This window comes from Mizuhopecten yessoensis, unplaced genomic scaffold (assembly GCF_002113885.1).
Source record: "Mizuhopecten yessoensis strain PY_sf001 unplaced genomic scaffold, ASM211388v2 scaffold4805, whole genome shotgun sequence".
NCBI lineage: Eukaryota > Metazoa > Mollusca > Bivalvia > Pectinida > Pectinidae > Mizuhopecten > Mizuhopecten yessoensis.
This window is the reverse complement of record NW_018405730.1, coordinates 92,304-111,657: the sequence shown is the minus strand read 5'-3', so window position 1 is coordinate 111,657 and position 19,354 is coordinate 92,304. Positions and strand designations below refer to the sequence as shown.

At 36.9% G+C, this 19,354-nt stretch overlaps 1 protein-coding gene across 3 annotated transcripts; it reads left to right on the top strand.

The window, feature by feature from the left end:
- The first annotated feature begins 5,114 nt into the window (after positions 1-5,114).
- On the top strand, positions 5,115-16,305 carry LOC110449702 (monocarboxylate transporter 12-like). 3 transcript variants are annotated; one of them, XM_021496736.1, is made up of 7 exons: positions 5,115-5,193; positions 6,351-6,403; positions 7,470-7,551; positions 9,348-9,491; positions 10,731-10,874; positions 11,977-12,885; positions 14,782-16,305. In XM_021496736.1, exons 3-7 carry the CDS (start codon positions 7,479-7,481, stop codon positions 15,036-15,038), a joined length of 1,527 nt encoding a protein of 508 aa, XP_021352411.1. In that variant the 5' UTR covers positions 5,115-5,193; positions 6,351-6,403; positions 7,470-7,478; the 3' UTR covers positions 15,039-16,305. The 3 variants fall into 3 exon arrangements, with proteins under 3 accessions (XP_021352411.1, XP_021352412.1, XP_021352413.1); XM_021496737.1 differs by lacking the exon at positions 6,351-6,403; XM_021496738.1 differs by lacking the exons at positions 5,115-5,193; positions 6,351-6,403; positions 7,470-7,551; positions 9,348-9,491 and adding an exon at positions 10,298-10,378.
- Positions 16,306-19,354: the final 3,049 nt, after the last annotated feature.

Sequence of the window (19,354 nt, the reverse complement as noted above, 5' to 3'; positions counted from 1 at the left end):
CTAAAAGTTGGCCCCCTGAAGCTGAAGAATCGGGGATTTTCTTTCATGTCTACTACTTAGGGGACATTGAACAGACCAAAATAGATCTTCTGCCCCCATTGCAACACACTTGGGATCTTAAATCTTTCCTTTCTGTCTTCACTGTTCTGCCTTTCTTTGTCGTGCCGCCTGAGAAGCATGGCGAACAATTAAGGATCACTCTGTCCGTTGTCGTTGGCGGCGGCAGTCACATTTAAGTTTCCCAGACTTTTTTTTCGCCACCATTTACCATATCAATTTGTAACTTTGTGTGTGGCTTAATCATGATAGATTACAGATCAAGTTCGAACCACGTGCCAATGTTTTATTTTTTGCTGGAGTTACATGTATGCATGGCCTTTTCTTTGCACGTTGGAAGTTCTCATAATTAACTGTGTCATACTTTGTTCGTTACCACTTGCCACTTTAATAGTAAGTGGCTTTGTCATAATGGATTACAGTAAAAGTCCAAACCCTGTGTCAATATTTCATATGTTGCTGGAGTTATGGCCCTTTGCAAATAAGAAATCTCATAATTAATGTTTTCCCAGACTTTTTTTCGCTACCACTTGCAACATCAATTTGTTACCTAATATGTGGCTTTGTCATAATGGATTACAGTTTGAGTTCGAACCTCGTGTTAATATTCCTTTTTTTGCTGGAGTTATGGCCCTTCGCACATAGTAAATTATCAAAATAAACTTTTTTTGGACTTATTTCGCTACCGCTTGCCATATCAATTTGAAACTTTGTTTGTGGCTTTATCAATAATAGATTACAGAGTTTGAACCATATAATAAAATTCCATTTTTGACTGGAGTTATGGCCCATTTGCACATAGGATATTCTCATAATTAACTGTTTTCCATATTATTTGTAACTTATAGTATACATGTATATTGTATTACAGTTTGAGTTAGAATCCAGTGTCAATGTTGTATTTTTTCTGGAGTTATAGCCCTTTGCACATAGGTAATTCTTATTAGTAATTGCATTTTTTCCGTCAACGCTTGCACTTCCTTCGAATTGTAGTTTTCTTCTATAGGTGTCTCCTTGACAGCCGTCCTCATATGACCCTGGCTGTTGCGAGGACAAAAATCACCTAATACAGTACATCCTTTGAAGTCCTTCTGTATGGCTTGATGATGTTTTCAAACTAATGGTTTGGAGCATTACTCGGTTAAGAAGACTGAATGCCGTATAAAGAGGGTCTCTCTCATGATACCCAGGCTCCCTAGGGGGAGGAGTGGGGTCCCAAAGGGGGATTCTCCAATTCAATTTCACAATTTGATGTTAGGACCATTGCACATCTATAGTAATCAGGTTTTCTGTCTGTCTGTCCTTCTATATGTTTTTAGCTCACCTGCCACGGACAAGTGAGCTTTTACCCTGGTGCGGCGTCCGGCGTCGCGTCGCGTCCCGTCGCGTCGCATCCCGATTCAATGTAAACACTTAGCAACTTCATTCTTTGACAGCTTTTGGTCAAACTTTATACAAAGGTCAAGTATGAGTAAACTTCATAAAATGTTGTATTTCAGGGATCCAAGATCAAGGTCAAGGTCACACTTGCTATACATAGAAAATCATCAACTGATTCAATTTAAACACTTAGCAACTTCATTCTTTCACGGATTTTGGTCAAACATTATACATAGGCCAAATATGGGTATACCCTTGTGTTTCAGGGTTCCAAGGTCAAGGCCAAGGTCACTTGCTATATATAGAAAATCAACAACTGATTCAATTTAAACTCTTAGCAACTTCATTCGTTCATGGATTTTGGTCAAACTTTATGCAAAGGTCACGTATGAGTATACTTCGGACATTGTTGTGTTTCAGGGTTCCAAGGTCAAGGCCAAGGTCACTGTTGCTATATATAGAAAATCATCAACTGATTTAATTTAAACACTTAGCAACTTCATTCTTTCACGGATTTTGGTCAAACTTTATACATAGGCCAAATATGGGTATACCCTTGTGTTTCAGGGTTCCAAGGTCAAGGCCAAGGTCACTTGCTATATATAGAAAATCAACAACTGATTCAATTTAAACTCTTAGCAACTTCATTCGTTCATGGATTTTGGTCAAACTTTATGCAAAGGTCACGTATGAGTATACTTCGGACATTGTTGTGTTTCAGGGTTCCAAGGTCAAGGCCAAGGTCACTGTTGCTATATATAGAAAATCATCAACTGATTTAATTTAAACACTTAGCAACTTCATTCTTTCACGGATTTTGGTCAAACTTTATACATAGGCCAAATATGGGTATACCCTTGTGTTTCAGGGTTCCAAGGTCAAGGCCAAGGTCACTTGCTATATATAGAAAATCAACAACTGATTCAATTTAAACTCTTAGCAACTTCATTCGTTCATGGATTTTGGTCAAACTTTATGCAAAGGTCACGTATGAGTATACTTCGGACATTGTTGTGTTTCAGGGTTCCAAGGTCAAGGCCAAGGTCACTGTTGCTATATATAGAAAATCATCAACTGATTTAATTTAAACACTTAGCAACTTCATTCAATATGTTTTGGAGAGGGTAATAACATACAGAAAAAACATAAGAATATTAAAATCAACTTAAAGTGTAGTACCATGTTTCAGGTTATCAAGATCAAAGTGGTTGTAACTTTTTATAGAACTAATTTCACATGACAGCGGGGGCATTTATGTCTTACAGACCTTTTCTAGTCTCTTTAAACATCTTCTCAATAACCTAGAGGCCCAGATACCTGGTATTGGGCCTGTAGCGTGCTGGGGTGAAGGGCTATCAAGTTTGTTCAAATGAGTGACCTTGCCCGACTTTTCCAGGTCACAAGGGTTAAATGAGGTAAAATGAGCTTAGCATCCACATAAATTACCTAGATCAGCTTCAAATTTGCATTAGAAGCAAATGAGCGACACAGGCCCATTGGGCTTCTTGTTTAATTTGTGCACAATATCTTCAGTAATGTTGGTTGGATTGCTTTCAGACTTTATCCAGTGCTTTTCTGAAGAAAGTGTTTGCTATGAATAGCTTTTCAGGTCCGGCGGTCAAAGGTCAAGGTCACTGTTACCATGAATAGAAAATTAGTTAAGGCACAATATTTCCAATTGTGTTGGGATGATTACACTCAGGCTTTCTCAAGTGCTACTTCAGAGAAAGTGCCTGCTTTGGTGGTGAAAGGTTAAGGTCATTGTTACTTTAGAAAGTATTTGCTTAGAATACAAATTGTAGCTTTTGAGGCATCGATGTCAAATTTCAAGGTTAATGTTACTATAAATAGAAAATCATTTTATGCACAATATGTGGAGCTCTTTTGGGCCGTATGCACTCCGACTTTATCCGGTGTAATAAAATGTTTGCTTCAGCTTTGGATAGCTTTCAGCCTTTGATATCAAAGGTAAAGGTCACTTACTATAAATAGAACATCAGTGTATATATATAAATCTTATTACCGGTTAGCTTGTAATGATAATAATAATAATAATTCGAGGTTCTTATATACCGCTTTATCACAACCTTGTGTGTAGGTCGTCTTAATGCGGTTCACAAATTATAATCCGTGGTTATAGGGCCTTTGCAACAAGCCAATAACTTTCTCAACTCCCTGGGGAGCATACAGCCGAAGCTGCCATTTCGGCGCTACATGTATAAGCCAGCATTCAACAATTCCAGTACTGCCCAACCCCGTATTCATTTACAGCTGGGTAGACTGAAACAAGCGGAGTAAAGTATATTGCTCAAAGATACAACACAGTGCCGTGCCGTGACTCGAACCCGCAACCCTTCGGTCACGAGTTCGGCGTCATACCACTAGACTACCGTGCCTCCAATATAACCAATCCCCCTCTTAAAAGGACGACAGTGACAGGGCGATGTTTTCTCTGCTACAATCACTACATACTTATCATGCAGATTGTTGAGTGTGGATTGGAAACAGGAGTCAATAAATACTGACTCTTTTGTTTTCATCTGTTCCTTCTATTTTTTATTTTTTTTTGAATCACAGACATGACATATTCACGTATAGCCCGCTATGCAAGCGGATCCAATTAAGTATGCTTTTCGTATTCTAAATATCTGGATTGGTCTTCCTACGGGGACAAAGATGAACTTTTAAGATTTTATTTTCCGCCGTCACAAGTACATACATATCATGCAGATATATGTAGGTGAGTAGTCAGGTCTGGAAAACCGGGTCAAGACATGCTCACCTGTATTTTGGTTTCATTTTTGGATCTTTAGCTACAGGATGTACTATTTCCTTTCGTGGACCAGATATAATAAGTAGAACATGCTATCGTTTTCTCTTTCAGGAATCTATCAGTATTTTAAAAATTCACATTTCAGTTGACTGACAGATCAACTTAACACGCACATACACAGGTGATTGCACCGCTTAAATTATTCCACCGATACAGTATGTGTAAAATTAATTACAACGCACCATACAGCTGTGACATGAGAGGCGTACGTAGATACTTACAGCACTATGGATAATACCCAGATTGCCTATTATTATGTTTCCAGCTGGAGCATAATTTTATGGAGATCAATCATCAATCATATCATAATTCAAGTCATCAGAATTCAGCTACTGTAGAGTATGATTTTTGGCTGAAAAGCTTGGAAGAAGTTGCTTAAAACAGGACATAATTGAGGGGCGCTTTTTACCGTATACACTGTGGCATTTAAAGTAAGCTTTAACGGACTTGTGATTTACATGTAGGTTATTACTGATGTTAATGGCATATTTCCCTTTGTTAGCAAATTCGACGTTCGCAATTTGGATCTAGAAGGACGAAACAGCTGTATGATGCAGCGTAATTCATCTCATGTGTGTGTGAGTGTGTATTCAGTTAAACTGTTATAAAATCCCGTGCTACTAAGGCGTTGATAGTAGTAGTACTAAATTAACACAGAAATATGCGAGCCCATTACAGAAGTGTATGAGAGATATGTGCCTCGGCATAAAGAGATGACCAGTGTTTACAATCTGACCACGTCTTGCGGTAGGTCGATACATGTAGGTACATGTCAATACATTTCATTAGACAAACGGATGACTATCCATACAAATATTCATCACACTTTGGAATATATCAAATATATTGAAATAAGTACCACAAAGATTTTAATCCTGAACCTCGTATTACTAAGTGTTCACCATCAGTTTCTGCTGAAACAGGTAAGATCACTATTTAAAATATTTCATTTAATGGCAATTTGTAAAATACAGTGTTATATTATAACAAGCAAGCAATGTATCCTAAGGCATGTGATAAATTGCTGATTAAGTAAAATTATCGTCAGCAATGTGATGCAATTAAATATACAAGACAATTAACAGTTATAGCTCTTCGTTTACACTTGTTCCCTCCCTCTACTTTGAAATTACAAGTTTGCGCAGGTGAAATATTTTTATGTGTATGGTTTTATGTATGTAGTTTATTTAATTGTCTGTTTCATGTTGTTCAAATTAAATAGCCAAGGTCAGTGGTTAATTGTGTAGGGTCTTTCATGTGTATTTTAATATGTACTTCATCATGTCTATTTCAATCTGTAGTTTAGCTGTAACACCTGTACAACAACACATTATGTTATAGTTTATTACCATATTTAGCTTACCAACAGGTAGCTGTTCATGTTTTATTTCGTAAGTACCTGATCAACATTTTTAATGTAAAGCATGTAAGTGTAACAAAGGTCATTCTCTTTTCAATGCCCACGCTAGGAATCGAACCTGGGACCTCTGGCTTACTAGTGTTACGCTCTACCGAATGAGCTAAAGAGAAAATATCCCTAGCCGAGTCAGTTGGAAGTGGCTAGTATTCTACCAGGGTGACATACTCCTCCTCCAGGAAAGAACTCGTCCCGAGTTTTCCAGGGGTCATAGAGATTCTTGTGAAAGTATCTCTGATTAGATTTGTCAGTTTTACCTTGGTCCCTACGTGGGCGCTAATGTAACGGGTTATTATTTTATCAATGCCTTTGCTAGGAGTCAAACCCGGGACCTCTAGTCTTACGCTCTACCAAATGAGCAAAATGAAAAATCTCCCTAGCCGAGGCGGTAGGAAGCGGCTGGTATTTTACCAGGGTGACATAAGCATCGCCTGTTCACCATGTAAGTGAATAGGTCATCGGCACCTGTATAACAAGATGTGAAAACATAATAGTTTAAGTCTGTAGTACATCATCAACAGATGACAAATAAAAGGCGTGGTTCTTTTTGTACCTGTCCAAAAACTGGACATGACATGCTACTTCTTATAGTAGTACCGATAAATATCAACGTGTCTCCATATACACTTGTGCAACAGTAGTTGTTGATATATCATGTTACAGTCAGTTATTCAGCAACAACAGGCAAATATCCACCTGTACCTGCAAACAGAGAGGTGAGTATGATATTCCGTTACAGTCCATATTTCGTTAACAAAGGCAAACAATGGAGGTGTGTTCCCATCTCTACCTGCTAAACAGTAGGTAAGGACATATGATCTTACCATCTATATATCAACAACGACAGATATATATATATATATAGAATAAAAACAAAAAATCCAGATCGTCCGCTAGGCGGATTGATGTTTCATGTTTTATCAATGCCTTTGCTAGGAGTCAAACCCTAAAGAAGCCCTAGAAGGCAGAAAGGCCTAGCGGACGATCTGGAATTTTTGTTTTTATTCTATATTTTCCTTCGCAAGGACTTATTTATTTACTATCTACTGTATATATATATATATATATATATATATATATATATATATATTTACAGGTGTGATTCCATCTAAACATCTTCCTGTTACTGTAAATCCTAGTATAACGGTATATGTTGTTTGTATGACGGGAGACACAATATTTAACAGAACCTATAGCAATCCATTGGACAATTGGAAATTTCATCCGAATATTTGCTAATTTTTAATGTTAACAAGATTATCTTATTTATAAACAATTTGTTTATGTCAACATTTATGGTTGGTATATAATGATTTTGACAGATTCACAAGCACATCTTAAGGAATATTAAAAATGAGTAGAAAACGAGACTGTCGGTAAAACATTCTATATAGATATACATGTATGTGGGCATGGAAGAAAGCTATAATGATATTGTCAAATGTAATTCATGCTAGCCAAAGGGCTTATTGTTTTTCAATATCAGTTATATCCTATTATATTTCTGTTTTGTTTTTGTGTTATGTCATTGATTGGTATGTTTCTATGTCTCAATAAAGGAGCGGATTGCTCCGAATATTTGACAACCTTCTATTGTCTGCTTTGTTGGAATTATTCCCTTGTCCCATTCTTCGAAAATTCTTTTGTACGAATCTATTGTTATATGGGATTTTACCGTTGATATTACTTCTTTGACTCACAATATACATAAGACGAATGGCAAAATAATTGGTGAAAAACACCTGGATCAATTTTTAAATACATAACGACTAATTATTACAGTGAACAACAATGAAAACGTCGCAACGGCGCGATATTAAGGAGACTCCAATGGATTCTGGCTATTCGTGGATAGTTCTCATCGGTAAGTAAAACAGTCTGATTTAAGGATGCCTACTTATCCAGTTTTGACAAACATGTTCATACATTCAATGTTGGTATGTAGTACAAAAGTACATACATGTAGCACCAACATAATATACAAATAACATATATTAAAAACATAACATATTTATACATGTCAAAATATGTTTATTAATTTAGATATTGATCGTTCCCAGCTTTCATTTTTATGGATTTTGAAATTTATTTTCAAAATAATGTGATGTTATATAAAACCTTTTGTTACTGTGTATAATCATATTCTGACAGTGCGATATTATTGGTATGTCATTCAGTAAGCTTTCTATTTTCAATAGTTGTAGAATAATGGTAAGGACCACATGGTCATTTTCGATAAGATAAATTGAAATAAAGTGTAGCGTACACCCGTCTGTGTTTGACAACATACTTAGTGAGACCTTGACACCTTTGACTTATCACAATTGACTAAGGTGTAGGGATATACACGATGTATCTCTCTTTGATTTGAAGTTCTTTGAAGAGAACGGTTCTTTATCAATAAATAAGTAGAGACAAAAACACATACCATTTCCATTCTAAATATTATGTTTATTCTTCATGTTTTCAATATCAGGCTACGTAATGGCCTAAATAATTTGGTAAAAGGAAATTGCCTTATTCAACATAGTCAATTTTGTACAAAATGCCAAAAGGAAATTAAGGGAAGTTAATGTAAGAATAACTGCAGTGAAATGTGACAGGGACTCTCAATACCTTAATGCTATTATTATATTTCTGGCAAGGTTATAGCTTTAATATAAATCATTTCTTGAAAAAACACCATGTTTAGTTTAATAATTATAAAAAAATACAACATCGATGATAAAAAAACCTGGAAGAAAAACTAAAACTGGACCAGACAAGAACTCGAACCCCAGGTGTCTAATCAAAAAGGGCCGATCAAACCAACTGAACCACCCGATGAGCAGTAGTTCTCAGATAGTTTATTCTTAAACTGGAACTAAATACACGTATAAACCATGACAGAATTAATTCCAGCTAAAAGTTTACATTTGACCTCGAGGACTATTAGTCCGTTGAGCGTTGAACCATGACCTCGTAAGGCCAAAGGTTAATCAAAAGTCAGGATGAGAAGTTGTTTTTTTCTCAGAGAGAAGGAAAGTAAATGGCGTAACGTCCTCTTTAGAGGATGATAGTCGGGTTACCATTAGTGCCATTCTTTAGGTGGAAATGAAGCTGACAACGAGGAATATGATTTCGTTTTGTCGAAATATGAAGTAACGCCATCCATCAGAACGTTAGACTTTCTGGTGAAGGCAATGGACTCTTTCCCAAACCAGGACAACCCGAAATCCATAACAAGTAGTTGTTGTTCACTGGTAACCACCAGCATTTAAATGTAAGGTAATGGCGACAACTAGTTAACCCATGATCAGGATAATTTGATCAGGTGGAGTACTGTGCTGGGTGTTTTTTGGCAGGGTATTTCAATGAGCACACTAAACTTCGCATCAGATCTACACTATCGCACAAAAATAGAGACATCAGCATGCATACAGAATACACGCATACACTGTACACGTAAAGAAACGTCTTAAAAAACGATATTAACTGTTATAAGGACGCTTAATTCAATTAAAATTAAATCTTATTCAGTACATATTGTAGTAAATCTTTTTGTTTGTTAAATTTCGTATAATATAGTGCAATCAGTAAGAAATATAATTGTTGATTTTTAAATTTATACTCTATGTGAATATTCTTTTATTGCGTGTTATATTTGTTCACTATTTCAAGCTTCGTCGGGCATTTACATGCTTCTTGGTGGAACTGCAAAAGCATATAGTGTTCTCTACACCGAGTTCTTGCTGTACTACGGGTCCGGATCTGGACAAACAGCGTGGATAGGCAGCGTCAACTCTTTACTCTTCTTTGCTATGGGTAAGATGAATCAAAATACGGAGACCGAAAAGTTATTCAACACGAATACTTGAACAGAGTTATGTATTCCGAAGTGTTTTGACACTTTAACTCAACATTGCTTAATAGTATTTGTAGATGTGCAGATACGTGCGGTTTAAGCTATCCCCAGTTACTTACATTATTGGTAGAGAATACTCGTATCTACTTACGTCCACACAGTTGTGTAATAAAGCAGTCTGTTGTATATTAACACATTAGAATGTGGATAAAGTGGGGATAATTCTAAGAAGCAGGGCTCACACTAATGATCGTAATGCTACTGAATGACGATACGTTTTGACGTTTAATAACCCATAAGTAGTTTGGCGTTTTTCTTTGTGTTTTTTCATTGTTTTATTTTATGGGTTTTTTCTTACAACACCATTAACGGTGTTAACCCTAGATAGATATTGAATATGCCGTAAAGTGTGGCCGTGTTTTGCCGACACACACTTTGGAAAACATACAGCTCAACAGTAACTTTTTCTGTACTAAAGCACATTTTTCGAAGCTCGAACAAATTTATAACAACTGTACAACTTTAGAAAGATGAGTACACAGGCTTACAGTCATCACTAGTACATGTAACATCGAACAGGACTTAAAAAACAAATATCCGTCGGACATCTGGTTTAAACAGATTTGTATAAAGATTTACAATGGTTTATTTCGATATGATACAGACATTCCAGGAACAGCAGAGTGATCGGCTTATAATTACACATTATTTAATTAATTAATTAATTAATAATAATTACAATCGTAATGTTGTTATGATATGCAGATGCGTTAAAATTGGTTTCCGCAAGATATCTTGATATTGAAGAACGAGTTTGCCATTGGCCATTTGATGCATGTATCCTCTGGTAAGAAACAGACTACTTAAGTAGATGACCATCATTTGTGAACATCGGTTACGTTGAAAATATTGAGGAGCACATTATAGTTTAAGTATTTTGAATTACATTAAATCCGCGTTATACTGTCATCATTTGTTAAGAGAAATGTTGGTGTTATCAAGGGTTTGGCGATAAAGTGAGGGAAATGTATAAATATTTTTTAAAGGAAAAAAAGGGTTCCTTGATATTTATTTTTTTCTAAAACAATTACGGTTCCAGTTATTATCTGTGCCATTTTTAAATTCTTTATTCACCTTCGTACATCCCTTTCCTGGTTATAGTTCATCTTGGAAACTTTGTTCCTGCTTTGGTCTTTTAGGGCCAATAGGGAACCGTCTGTCAGAAGTGTTCACGTTCCGCAAGGTGGTGTTGTTCGGAGGACTTCTGCATGGAATTGGGGTGTTCGCCAGTGCATTCATGCCTTTTATGGAACTTCATTATTTAACCATAGGTCTAATAAACGGTAAGTGTGCTTATAAACCATGCAGGTTTGGAGAACCAATAGGCCTGCTGTATCCCACTGCATGCTGTCGTAAGAGTCGACCCATTCCCCCCCCCAACCCCCCGACCCCCAGCCCCCTACCCCCACCATCACCCCTTTGTAGAAACGGGAATTATCTTCTGTGTACAGTGTACCATTACAAGGGGAGATTTGCAAAATATTGATCTACTTCCCCGATTACAAAATTTGACATCTGTATCTTTTCTTCTCATAATTTCGCTGCTCTTTCTTTCCGCGGCATATTCATAGGTACAGTCTTCAACTGACCTTTTCTGTTGCAATGCCATTAAAGCTAAAACAAACGAAAGGTAGGGCGTTATGAGTCATATTTGGCGTCATACATTGTATAAAGTAAAACATTCAACTTGATTTTTTTTACCAATTTCTGTTATGAATATCATATTTGTTAATTGGGTCTATTTTTCTTAAATCAGATTTTATTCCAATGCGCATGCGTACATGCCCTACCATAGCAACAAGATTCCCTTGCTATGCAGAAATAGCCAAAATATGGTGTTTTTGGACAGTTAGCGTTCAGAAATGACAGCCTCTGCATGTGACAAACCAAAATTCTTCTCTACGAATGAGCACTGGTATGACAATGTTAAAGCATGCCAAATATTTTTTTGTTTGGTGCATGCAGAGGCTTTCAAAAAATGAAAAGTGTTCAGTTAATTTCCTTCAAAATGACATATTTTCGACAAAATAGCGCACACCAGACAATATTTTCTCATTTTATTATGAAAATACGGGTTTATGTCTCTTTTTAATGCCATACCTCCTAAACCATTTGTGGAATGAATTTGAAATATCATATTTGCGTACTTCATTTATTCCAGATAACGAATATAACAACTTAAATCCCTGTGATGATGCCGGAAACGCCCCTGAACGCCCCTAGTCCTTTGTTGAATGAGATGAAATGGTCATTTAAAATACTTCTCGTTATCCCTTAACGATGTACTTCCTTAGTAAGAAGACTTGCATCCTCATTTTCCTGCTCTTTAAATTGAGTACAGACTTCAGACAGCTTTCCTTTATATTTGGTTTGCATTCATTTTAGGTGTGGGTGGAGGACTGGCATTTTCTCCAGCGAACACAATCGTAAGCTTTTACTTTGAGAAGAGACGGGCATTGGCAAGTGGTATAATGATATCAACAGGAGGACTGGGTAGTTTTCTGTTTCCAATTGCTTACAGGTTTTTAATAGACATGTACGGGATCCAGGGTGCGCTCATGATAATTGGTGGTTTCTTATTAAATACCTGTGTCTTCGCTATGCTTCTAAAACAGCCTTCTCAAATTGTACAAAAGTTCAAGAAAGCAAATAATGGTGACATTGACAACATTAAGACCAATACAGATGGAGTCGTTCAAAAAACCGCAGAAATCGACAAAGAAAGTGAGGAAAATACTTTATTGCAATACAATGAACGACAACTGGAAATGAAAGGGGATAGCAAAAACAAGAAATTAAATCGACCAACTTTATCGCTTTCCAGCTTATTCAATTTCTCCTTATTTCGTAATCCAAAATTTGCGATGTATGCTATAGCGTATACAGCAAATACATTTGCGTACATAGGAGTCTTCACTGCACTTCCGGCCCATATCATAGCGCTAGGTCACGGTAAAGGAAAGGTTGTTATGGCGCTCTCAATCACAGGAGCAATGGAAATAATCAGCAAACTCTTCTTTGGTTGGATTGTGGATCTCAAAATAATCGGCGTGAAAAAGTTGCTCTTATTGACGTTTGTTGTGAGCGCTATTTCCACCATGGTGATACCATTCTTTAAAGACTTCACTGCTGTCGCTGTATATGCTGGGATGGTAGGTGTGTTTCCGGGAAGTTATTTCACATTAATGGCGGTCGTACTGCTACAGTGTATTCCTCTGACGGATCTGACAAGCGGGTTTGGTCTGATGATGCTATGTTTGTCATTCGGCGCAGTTCTCTGTCAACCAATAGCAGGTATGTATATTTTGGAGGAAGGCTGTTAGGTAAAATAGTATCATTTCTTTGAAAGTTGGTTACCAGATCACCTGCCAAACCGGAAGGTGACAATTTATCAACCTTCTCTGAATCGCCATGATACAACGCTTTTCAGTATACTTCTTAATGCAAATAGTGAAAATATTTATATAAACCTAAAATTTAATTTTACATAAATTCATACTTTATATATTTAATATCGATGTTTGAATCATATATATATGTAGGTCCACCTACGAAACTTAACAAAAACGTTCTGGCGACTAGTGGTTAAAAAAGTGGCACATCTTAGATTGACTCGGTATTGAAGAGCTTGCTTTTCATGTCATGGTTTTTGTGATAGATGTCGGCTATTGTTTGGACAAACACATGTGAGTTGTTTCCCTTGCTGCTTCCTTATAACTAACCCTGCTCTTTGTATGAGGACATGACATTGCTTGGATTTGAGCTAGATTATCATGACGTGTGTTGTCGATAGAGGAGAAGATGCTTACTCTTCCGGTCTCAATCCTGTTGTACTTTTGTCGATGGTCTCGTGTAAACCTTTTCTTCGTTTATATTTTGCACATATTTTTATCTACTTTGAATTTGAAGTTAGCTTTTGTTTACACTTCAGTATTACCTTATCGTTGAATAGTGTTCCCCTGTAATAAGAATGACTTCATGCAAACTGTATCAAGTTATATGCTCACGATGATTCTTTTACACTGAAAACAATTTGTAGTTGAAAATATGTGTACCTAGTGAATGTTTATTAGACTCTTGAGCGTATGGATTTGACTATCCAAAATAAGCTTTTACATTTGGGTATGAAAGAGCATGTCTATTTTGACTTGGCTCTCCATAATCAGGGAGTCCTTTGCATATCTAACAGAAATAGACACACTAATGGAAAAGCTTGTGATATAAATATCTTAGGTTTTAACCCAGTCATACATGTTTTTTTCCAATGTGTATGTGAATCGATTCGACCGATGTTCACTATTTAATAGGCTTAACTATAGTAACTAAAGCCAAGTTTGGATAAAGAAAACAAAATAAACGTGTGTACATTATTATGCATATGCGTGCACCGAGGGGAAACATATAATATATGTGAATTGTCTGTATGTTTGACGACATCGTGTTTCCCTCTCGCGCGCTAGTTTGTCCGGTCATATTTCCTATAACTATCTGGAAAAATGAGTAGAACTGACATGATATATAAAGCAGACGACAAGAGTAGTTCGTAACCCGCATCATCTTTATTATTTTCTTTCTCTATTCTATCCTCGTAAAGTAAAACATTTTGTATCGAGGGAAAACAAGGAATAGTGTTAGGAATCCTTTCACAACGGCAATACGTATGATTGGAACATAGGTACCCAAAGACGAAAACAGCCAATAAAGATGTCACAGTTATATGATTGTGTATATATGGCACCAAAATAACCTAGAGAATGCCGAACAGGACCAAACAAAATTGACAAATTAGGACAAAATATTAATAAGGAAAAAGTACGGGGAGAATAATACCAGTTGTTCTGGAAGGGTGAGCATTGTCGATGACTCCCGTCATGTAAATTTAAGTCGAATCCAAGTATAATGTCACGTCCTCGCATCGAAAATTCGGGTAGTGACATCAAAAAAGTAAGGCACTCTTATGAGCATAATAAAACAAATCGAACTTCATATCACACAAACATTATATAGCATATTTCACTGTGAAATCCTGATGACGACAATACACTTGTCCATAGTCTCCATCAGCCTGCATCTTATGAAATCCTGTATTTTAATTTTGTCCGTCAGCAGTCGACATCTCCAAACGTGCGTTTGTTGTCGTAAACGTTCGTTAGGTATTTTTTAAATGAAACAATATCGTATGATTTGTAGGCTGGATAGAGGACGCCACGGGGACCTGGGACGCCTCTTTCCGGTTCCTTGGCGGTATGACGTGTTTGGCCACTGTTGTTGTACTCTTGGAGCCTTTATTTGTCAAACACTGGTTCTTGAGAGTAAAACCTACGGAAGATGTAAATACCAAACACCAGGAAATGACGTCAGATCTGAAGGAATCTGGTACTCTTGATAGGAGATACAGTCTGGAGGTTGTATCACAAACAGAAAAAGACTACAATACTGTATTATAGATTAATAATTTTAATGTTTTTAAGAATATATTTTAATATGTTTTAAAGATTAAAATCCATCTTATGATCGAGGGTAATAGGAAATGAATCAGTAAAAATAGGTGTAAATTATAACATGGACAATGTATTTCGTTTAATATTGGATGTCGATAAATTAACATACATGTAACACAATTATCACTAACAAAATCGGACTTTAACGAGTAAAATGACAACAACGTCATGTATGATGGATTTTTTCATACAGTTGTCAATTCAACAATGTGCTTCCCACCATAAACAGAACGCCTGTTCTTTTTTTTATTACTCTTGATACCGTTTGAAGATGTAGTATCTTATATTTCCATTTGCTCTACAAATCTCGGATCATAATACTCACATAATTTCCATTGGTGTAGTGACATGTTCGTGACGTTGTAACTTAATGACGTCGTTTTGACCGACGTCACTATAATAAGTGTAGTTATGTTGTGTAAAATGTGAATATCCTCACGGTGGAATATTTTGATCAAATTGTTGAAATAAAATGGATGATTTTGTGTTTATTTTCACGAACTATATTGTTTCGCCGGGAACGGTCGCGTGTACTCGTGACGTCACAAGAACAGGTCCCATTGACAGACATCGCGAAATTTGACTTTGAAATGCGATAGCAGGTTGGAATTCATATTCGATCTGTCTGCAATCCCGTGAGAATTATAGGACAATAACTTTCCAAAGAAGGCAGTTTGATGCTTAAATAACCAGGCTTACCTCAAACGTTATATGTTCACATTCTCTTCGTCAATATTATCTTTTCATGAATTTATTAAAACGATGATACTACACTATTTAAAATAGCGAAGAGATGAACAAAGAAATATGTTTGCATAATAGCAAAGACATGAGTAAATGTGTGTCTATATTTTCTGCCTTCATAACGGCAAAGACACGAACAAAAGTAATATGTAATTACAATATATATAAAGCATAGAAATTAAGTAATTTGTGATTTAAGTATCCATAAGGACAAAGAAATAAACAAAATAGTATGTGTTTCCTAGTATTCATATTAGCAAAGAAAGGAACAAATGATATTAATCGCTGTATGCGGATATGAATATTCATGATGGAGGGACATAATCATGATAATAATGTCCTGCGAAAATTCATTTATTTATGAGAGGAACCGTGGTGCCGAAAGGTTAAGGCGACTGACAGTCTACGATCGCTAGCCCTCTACCACTGGGTCGCGGGTTTGGGTACGCTGGCAGTCGCCAGGTACACATCTGGCCGCTGGCTCGTGTTTTTTTCTCCGGGAACTCTGGTTTTCCTCCACCATCAAAACCTGGCTCGTCCTAAAAAAGACCATATATGTTAATAACAAGAAAATGCATCAAAGCTGCTGAACACCAGATATTTAGATAAAAAAACACTTACTTACAGTCCAACAACCACGGGGAACAGATCCTGCACACTTGCAATGCATGCTGCAGCAACTTTCTAATCGACCTTAGAACCGTCGGTGTATAAATGGCGAGTAAAGGAAATCTTGAGATGTACTTTGAAAAATGATTGTATAGAACATGAGTGCTGTGTGGTAGGAGATGGTCCGCATAGAAGATACGTCGTCATCACAAAGGATTGCTTTTTGCAGAGAGGTGATATACTGGCGACAAGAAATATGGCTCTAAACAAACACGTGATTCACTGGCGACAAAAAAGTATGGCTCTAAGAAGACGGTGATAAACTGGTGAACAGAAGTGTGGCTCTTAACAGACAGTTGACGTACTTTATTTTGTATCTTAGAAATATTTATCTCATATATTCTCTAATAAAATATGCCCACGTGACAATGCTCTCTGCCATATGCAGTATGTTCTTCATGCCAATTTGATATGTAGTTTAATCCTTGTTAATGATTTAAAAAAATAGCATCTAATATAACAATTCAGAATCATTTTTGGTTAAATTGTGGTTATACGAACCTGAAAAGGTGATACTGACCTCGACATCATCTCGGTTAATATCACTTTCTCAAGCAGGTTCACATAACGACATATTCACCTCAACAATAGTCCATACTTGATAATTATTACATGTATGGAGTACTTACTATATAACATGCTATAGAAAGGCCAGCTTAATTAATTAGGGGCTGCGGTGGCCAAGTGGTTAAGGCGTCTGACAGTCTGCTACCACTAGCGCTCCACCACTGGGTCGCGGGTTCGAGACCTACGTTGGGTAGTTGCCAGGTACTGGCCGGCGGTAGGTGGTTTTTCTCCGGGGACTCCGGCTTTCCTCCACCAACCATAGCTGTTAATAGGACGTAAAACACAAAAACCAAACATTAATACGTTATGTAAACGTCTCAGCCTTCATCATTTATATTCCAGAGATATAAACATACCTAGTGTCTGGTCGCATTTGTAAAATAATTGTCTTTGTTATCACTCATTATGGAGTAAAATCTACCTTTTTCGATATGCACTCTTATATTGATAATGCGTGTTCCACGGGAGGTAACTCTCGCATTAAATGTTGCTCGCATGGTCCAAGCTCGCATGAAAGAAAAATTCAATATATATATATACATGTATGGTTCAAAGAAGTAGTATAGACGGTAAAATCCCATATACCACTGGATCCTAATGGAGGTATGTCCGTAGGATACGAATTACTTAAAATAGAATATGGGGCAAAGAAGTAATTCCAACAGTGCGGACAAGTTTAGGTTGTCAAATTTTCGGAGCGATCCACTCCTTTATCAAGACACAGTGAAACAGAACAGTTACATGTACATATCCATCATATTACAAGAATATAGAACTGATATACTATAATTGAGAAATTATTATACCTCTACTGAGTTTTCCCTATATAGAAACAATACGATAAAATCTGCTATTTCCCTTAAATCACTAAAACATCTTCATCCGAGAGCTACTCCCTCCCCAAATTAGGACTACTCCCTGCAAAAAAAGGACTACTCCCTCATGAATATTTGTAGATTGAGCTTATAAGATTTCAACCAATGAAAACATTGGTAGGCGGATCTTATAGGATTTCAACCAATGAAAACATTGTGACGTTCGTGACGTCACATTTTCAGAACCAAATGACAACAGTGAAAATGCCCACCGATGAAGGCCGTTTTGTTGTTGTAAAGAGGAGATTTTAAACGTAGCTTAAATACAAAAGCTGTTATAAAGACTGCAGTGAATTCACTTCAAACTTATTTAACAGAACGGAATGACGGAGGCGTAGACGAGTAGGGTCATGCAAGCTCTTTTAAAAAACCCAGGATAGGACTAGATCTAGATATGTTAGGAAAATAATGGTGACTATGAGATTCAGTCTATAAAAACACTTCTTGAATGCTAGATATGAGATATCATCAACGACGATGCATACAGTACCTCCAATTGTATTTTTTTTCTCTTTCAGTCTTTGAAATTGTAAAAAAAGGAAATAAATAAATAAATTCATTTGTTAAATTGCCTTTACTGGGTGAATAATTTGTATCGTTATAATAAAACAGTTATAGAATGGGTAAATCGGGAAATAGCAAATTTATGGTCACCGTTGGTGAAAAACTATTCTCATCGACGGCTTCGCCGCCTCGGGAAATAGATTTTCACCTCGGGGGACCATACCTGTGCTATTTCCCTCATACCCATTCTATAACTGTGTAATATAGCTATTATATAAAACCAATAGTCCCCTCGGTTAAAGACAGCCGAAGGCAGCAATTAAGCTGAGAGCATCGCGGACAAGGAACGCTAATAGTCTAAATATCAGAACGCTCGCTGGCTCTGCTCTATAGCGAAAGTGCACTAAGACGACTCGCCCAATGAAACGTAACGACGACCCGCCAAATGATAACCAAAATCGGAGAAGAATCCCACATAAAGTGAGTCAACGAGAGATAAGCACCAGAAAGAAGGGACGAGATATCAAAAACGTGGAACATGTGCACGTGGAAATCTGGCCCGGTAAATGTGAAAAATCTCAATTTCCTACGGACTGCCCACATTAGTCGTCTCTCAATGCTGCAGTGGATTTAACAGTCACAGCAGGGGGGGGGGGGGGGGGGGGGGGCTCACTTAGTCGCCTCTTTCGGTTTGCAGGAATAGTGCATGTAATTATCAAATAAGTGCGTGCAGGAGGAATAAGTAGATGAAATGGCTAAGATACTGTATAAATCTGCAAAATTAATCTGACAACGGCTGTTGGTCACACAAACTGACATGCAGCAGCAGCAGGCAGGCGAGATAGCAGACCAACTGTGCAGTAATGCACCATTAGGTCAAATCCCCACTGTGTCTTGATAAAG

Bases quoted from the DNA above. Each gene is read 5' to 3' on its own strand.
- LOC110449702 (XM_021496737.1), top strand. From the start codon at position 7,479: ATGAAAACGTCGCAACGGCGCGATATTAAGGAGACTCCAATGGATTCT. The intron at 7,552-9,347 runs GTAAGTAAAACA...CACTATTTCAAG, and splicing joins TTCGTGGATAGTTCTCATCG to CTTCGTCGGGCATTTACATG. The intron at 12,886-14,781 runs GTATGTATATTT...TATGATTTGTAG, and splicing joins TCTCTGTCAACCAATAGCAG to GCTGGATAGAGGACGCCACG.